Below are 6,375 nucleotides of genomic sequence, written 5' to 3'. Positions count from 1 at the left end.
TGGCTTTGGGTATTCTAGGCAATGCCAAAGAAACTTCAGAAGCTCACACATGCTTTGAGCACCAAAAACCAGGAGGCAGTGCATCTAAACCACAAATGGAGCCTATGGTATGCTCCACACACGTGTGTAAATTAAAACCTATAAAATAACATGGGCATTGTAAAACTTGTGTTAAAACTGATAACAGCTTTACTGATTTACTGACAATGAAAATATATAGCATTTTTTCTGTCAGAGCATTTATCAACACTTGGCAACCCTGTACTAACTTGACATGTGAGATGATCAAAATGGATTATGTAATCTTTCCCATTCATTTCTATTGATTTTAGTTATGATAAAATTCATCAGTGTGCCTGGGAACCCTCAGGCTGAAAGGCTCTTGGAGACAAAAAAAAAGGAAGGAAAAAAAAAAGAATTCAGCTGAGTTAGTTGTAATAGGATGAATGTAATTTTAGAATAGGATTGCACAAATCCAGAAGTCATGCCCTAAAGGCTGCAGCAACAAATTAATACAAATAATCCTGGCAGTCTCAAAAAATTACATCTGTCTATGCAGAGATTTACTTTTGAGATCAAATTATGAAATTTCAAGCTAAAAGAATTAATGTGTAAGTGCCATTAAAAACATAGTTTGTAAACATATTTTCAAACTTTTTTAAAAAAAACTTCAACAGTAATCAAAGTTATTTCTCTGACTGCAAGTAACATCAAAATGCCAGCAAATGGACCATTTTAATCAGTTTTATTGATTCATGCTTTCAGTTCTTATTCCGTTAAAAACAAGGCACATTAAATACATCCTCTTATTGCTCTATAAATGCATGCAGCTCATTCCGTATATCAAAAGTAATAAATAATGGCGATAAAACACCAAGACAGTTATAAAAATGACAACCCAGCCTCAAACATAGTATTTAACAGTCCAATCTAGAACAATAACCCAACACGATACATAAAAGAGCCATGAAAACATGCAGTGTGTTTTTTTACTTCACTACTGGGCTTATACTTGATCTTCTTTAAAAACACAGTAGGGCTTTTTTACTCCCTAAAAAGGGCTGACATAATGCAAAACAGTGCAAGTTATAGCGTCACCGACATCAGTATTATTACATTCATAGGCCAAAATACAAATACATAAAAAAGGGAATAAGATCAATGATCATTCTGACAGTATGTTTAGTAAAAGTCAGAGTGAAATTTTCATTGTACAAAAGAGAAATCTACATTGAAATCTAATTTGAAAAAGACAAAACAAAGCTAGAAAATAAAGCAGAATAGGGAGCATGCATTTAATTGTAGAAACCCTAAAGTTACACTCAGTATAAATTGATTAAAAGCACGAATTTTGCAAACAGCATGATGGATATGAGGCAGGCAACCCTGGCTTAACAAATAATCCAGCACGATCACTCCCGTATGACTGTGGTCGAGCTATTTAAAGGAACATCCAGGTCTCACCACAGATGGGGTTTCCTTCACCTGAATCCCCTTAAAGGCTCTTGAAAGAAATCACTTCATTGATAAAAGACAATCCCTGCACACCCCACTCCCACCCTCACCCCCCGCGCCCACAGCATCATCTACATCACATTTATAGGAAAAGGGCAAAACATTCTTTTGCACTCAGAGTAGGTTTTGCAGGGGCTTGTTCCCCAATTTCTTGCTTCGTTTCTGAAATCAGGTGAAGAAGCTGTGCAGGTTTAATTAAGAACTTACACCCAAATGTGGGGGTGCTTTATTCACAGTAAAGACTTGGAACCAGCTCGTTTCCAAGATGAGTCTCTGGGATTGATGAAGGAGCGTATGTTTTAGAATTAGCAGATTTTAAGCAAAAGCAAATATGCTCAAAAGAAGAAAAGTGTGCTTTTCTTTGTCCTTAAAGGAACTTCACTCAGAGCAAAGCGTGCACAAACAAGGCCTGTGTTACAAACACAGCTTTGCCCAGGCCAGTCAGGTCTTAAGCTGGGTCCCTACTGTAATGGATTCAGGGAGGATACAAGTCATCCTTATCATCTCTAACTAGAAAAAGAGAAAGACAGAGAACACAAGTGTACAGTATTGTGGTACATCATCTGTAATGGTTGAAAGGACAGCTCTTCTGTCTGTTAAGTGTCACTGGATTCCAAACAGTGAAATGTATCATCTTGATAGAAAAATACTAAATTACAAAGCCACAAGCTTCCATTATTTAAAAAAATAAAATAGCCAGTACATAAAAAAATCACACCTTGAAAGAAAAACTTCACAGTGGTACCTCGGAGCATCCCTTGCTCTGTTTTAGGTTTTCCTTTCGAAGTGGCAAGTCTAAAACATCCTTTAAAAGCAAAAGGAGTGAAGATGCTACCTTAACTGTTTCAGAAGTGAGGATGGGTGCTTACGTGAGTGAATTTCCAGTGTTGATACTATAACATCCAGGCTCATACCCCACTCGAATGAGGCATAAAGATAGGCTACAATATTGACATAAACAGAAATAACAGCACAAAAATGTTTCATGTACCAGTTTAAAAAACTAAGACTTTAAGAGTGTGCAGTGAAAACCTGACATTAAATAAAGGGTTAGATTTCACATACACAACCTGATCTGGAGACACAAAAAAATAGGTAGTTAACTTCACAAGAAGAAGCACAAAAAATAAATATTCAGGTGACTGGCTAAAATGCCAACAAAATATTGCAAAAGCATACCAAAATAGACCTTTAAATTCAATTCATTATTTGTGAAATGAAATACAGATTGGATTTTTGTTTGTTTTGTGTCTCTGTGTGTGTATGTGTGCTGGGGGGATGTGTGTGAGTGTACGTTTGTGTGGTTTTATATTTTTCTTTTTCTTTTTGGTTGATTAAGAACTTTTCCACTGAGTACAGAATGAGAGAGGCTTTAGGTAACCTAAAGGACCTTGAGTGTTGTGCCTTTTTACAAATAATTATAAAGTTACTGAAGGGTTATTTCTATCCTCATTGCTGTCTGTTTACAAATACTCCCCCAAAAGGATGCAGTAAACCAAGCAAAACAGGTCATGTCTGACAATATCACACGCTCTAACATTTAGGATTTGGGGATTAAAAACTGTGCTATCATATGTGGATCTTTAATAAACACAGGTTTTTAACCCTTAAATGTATTAATTACTCCTATAAAAATTTGGGAAATTCAGTCTCATCCCATTACATCTAACTTACCACTGAAATGGCGGTTTTAAAGTTAAAAAGCAAGAATGTTCCTGGCAACTATAATAGTCAAAGAAAAACCAGGAGTGACTGAGGGAGGGAAAAAAAAAAACACACAACAAATTGCTGAGATGAAACTATCACTGTAACTCCCAGAAATGTCAATGCTATCCTTATCTTATACCTGTGATTCTGGAAGCTTTCGGAGTTTCTCTTTCAGACTTGCTCCTGTAACCAGATCTAAATGTTTCCTTCCCTCTCCAGCTTTGCCAGTCATGCTCTACATAGAAAATTGTGCGACAGTTTGGAGAGGGAAGGCAGACAAGCTGGAGGAAGGAGTGGCTGAGAGGTCTTCTCTTAATAGGCCACTCTCAGCTCCATTTCTTTTAAGAACAAATGCTATCTACAAGCTTAACATCCAAAGCTTTGGGTATGTTACAAAAGTCTTCCAGCTCCTTTTTTTCGATTTCAGCCAAAGCATTCTGCCTCTAGAATTGAATTAGAATAAATGAACAAATACACAAAAAGTGAGCATGTCCAGTCTAATCGGTCACAAAATGGATACAAAACATTAAGGCAGGGTGCATCAAAAATGAGGAAAAGGGATAAAATACACTTTGAAGAAGCGAGAGTGAATGGCAAATACAAAGAAGGGGTATACATCAACATCCTAAAGCTTTGGAATGTTTCCCAGTGTTTAAAAAAAAAAAAGCAGCTATCCATATCCACTATTTTGGAGTGTTGTATTTCGTAACTGTTGTTACATGATGATTTGTTGTTCCTATGTGTGTTGGCCGAGGAGTCACTGCTCACACTCACAATCCTCCACAACTTCTGTCCACCGGAATGGGAACCCTTCCTTCCAGGTTCTCTTCCGCCGTTTTCAGTAGGATTGCCAGCCGGCTTCCAGACACCCTTCCTTTCTGAATAGCACTCATCAGCTTAAAGAGAAAACAGGCAACAGATTCAGAAGGCAGGCTGGCTCACTCCCTTTCTCGCGGCGTTTGAATGGTCACCTTTGCTGTAGGCAGAGGTCATTAAGTGCTCCAACAAAAGCCATGGCAGGTCTTCTAGCTCAAATCGAAAGAGGACAATTTTTGAATATTTCAGAAATGGGGGCACGGGCAGGTATTTTATCACTGCTGTAAAAACTACACCCATCTAGCAAAATCGGCCTGCCTTTAAATGCAAATACAATACGTCACTTTTTTGTCCTTTAATGTGCTCAGGGTGCATAATTTTTTTTTTGAGCAACTCAAATATTGGATCATGAGTTCCATTTTAAAATCTTAAAAACGAATCTCAGGGATTGAACAAAGACAAACCATGATCTATATTTAACTACTCTTTTTTAATGTTACTGTACTTGACAACTCCAATTCCCCTAAATCCAAATTCTTAAAGACTGGATAAAGTAATTTACATTTGAGTACTTGAAAATGGACCCAGAGATCTACCTGAAGAATTAAAAGCACTCTGCAGCCCAGATTTTAGCTAATTCATTTTTATCCAATGGATAAAATCAGAATTAGTCTTGAAATTACATGCAGTCAGTGGGCAAAGGCCTTTAATCTTGAAGGCACTTCGCCATTATGAGCGTGGGGATATTTTTTTTTCCCTTTTCAAGTTTATGTGATTTTAACTCTTTGCTTTTCTTAGTATCACTTCTTCAATCTTTTATTTATTTATTTAAAAGAGCACTGAGTTAGCCATTCCCTGGAATATTTTTTAGGGTGATAGCTTTCAGTTGACAGCGACACCTTTCTTTAAATGGCTCTGAAGAAGAGTCAGAGGCATGTGCCAAGGCGCAGGATCAGAATTGCCTGACCTTATTAAAAGCTGCTTCACAAGCTACTGCCTATTAGAGATTGACTCCTACATGCACAAGTGGCATCAGAGCCCAAACCTAAAAATAAAGTCACGCAACCACGTGATGCCTGCAGGGATCCTTCCAGTGGGGATTATTGAGAAACCGAATATATACTGACAAGGGTGTTTAATGAGGTAAACATGGACTCAATCCCGAGGGGAAAAAATTGTATTAAAAAAACAACCCTGACAACATACTTTACATATGACAAATGACGTAACATAAAGAATGCTGACATCTAAATACAGAACAATTTATAGTCTATTGTTTTGTCTCTGAGTGCATGAAGACCTTCAAAGTTTATCAGAGCTAACAAATCTGATAGAACTGGAGCTTTTCATTTATCCATAAACATTATATGATGTACCAACCTTTAAAAATTCAAAGTTTCTTTAAACATTATATGTATCTTGAAACCATATTATAAGGAGAAAAAAAAAACATTTGGGTGTGAATATATTTTATGAGAAATAATTTTTAAGTTGAAAATTAGACTCTGTATTTGTACTTAGTAGAGACATGAATAGTCTCTTTCATTAAGAATTGGACAAAAAAAATAAGGAATACTCAATTATTAAAAACTGTACAAGAAAACCCACAGATGGTTTAAATTACTTTGTATGTGTTTAACTCTATTGCATTCAAAAAATTACTCAACACTCAAACCAGAGAGCATATCCATAAAATTAGATTCTTATTGCTTCTAAAACCCTAGGTCAGTGGTTCTCAACCTTCCTAATGCCGAGACCCTTTAATACAGTTCCTCATGTTGTGGTGACACCCAATTTCATTGTTACAAATTGAACATAATTAAAGCATAGTGATTAATCACAAAAACAATATGTAATTATATGTGTGTTTTCCGATGGTCTTAGGCAACCCCTGTGAAAGGGTCGTTCGACCCCCAAAGGGGCCGCGACCCACAGGTTGAGAACCGCTGCCAACCTTAAGTACTATTGCTTATTTACAACACATGAAATGAAACATAAACTATTTCTTTAAAGTTTTCTAAAATACTGAGACAAACCATAAAATATTCTAAAAACAAACTAGACAAAAATGTATTAAATGATTTCTAATTGCCAAGCACAGATTTTAACCTCAATTCAAAACGTGAACTTAGTTAGCCGGTAAGCTAAAGAACTAAACATCCTTTTTTGTAATGCTGGACACAACCTGTGAAAATTTTCTGCATTTAGATTCAACAATGCTCTTATCTGCAGCTCATCTCCAGAGAGACAATTACCATTTCCTTTGCCTTGATCTTGTTTGTTTAACTTGACACAGTGAAGAAAGGGCTGACATTGACCAAAATCCCCAGCATTAAT

The 6,375-nt window shown here is 36.5% G+C and overlaps 1 protein-coding gene across 3 annotated transcripts in view; it reads right to left on the bottom strand.

Annotated features, from left to right (window-relative positions):
* Positions 1–728: 728 nt before the first annotated feature.
* The window catches only part of GPD2 (glycerol-3-phosphate dehydrogenase 2 (mitochondrial)), a 115,248-nt gene continuing 109,601 nt past the window's right edge, over positions 729–6,375 (bottom strand). For all 3 annotated transcript variants that reach the window (XM_014534071.1, XM_014534072.1, XM_014534073.1), the window contains one exon: positions 729–4,118. In XM_014534071.1, coding sequence (XP_014389557.1) covers positions 3,993–4,118 — 126 coding nt within the window. In that variant the 3' untranslated portion in view covers positions 729–3,992. The remainder of the gene's footprint in view (positions 4,119–6,375) is intronic.

Source organism: Myotis brandtii, unplaced genomic scaffold, assembly GCF_000412655.1.
Source record: "Myotis brandtii unplaced genomic scaffold, ASM41265v1 scaffold125, whole genome shotgun sequence".
Taxonomy (NCBI): domain Eukaryota; kingdom Metazoa; phylum Chordata; class Mammalia; order Chiroptera; family Vespertilionidae; genus Myotis; species Myotis brandtii.
Note: the sequence above shows the minus strand (reverse complement) of the source record. Positions and strands in the feature narration are given on the sequence as shown.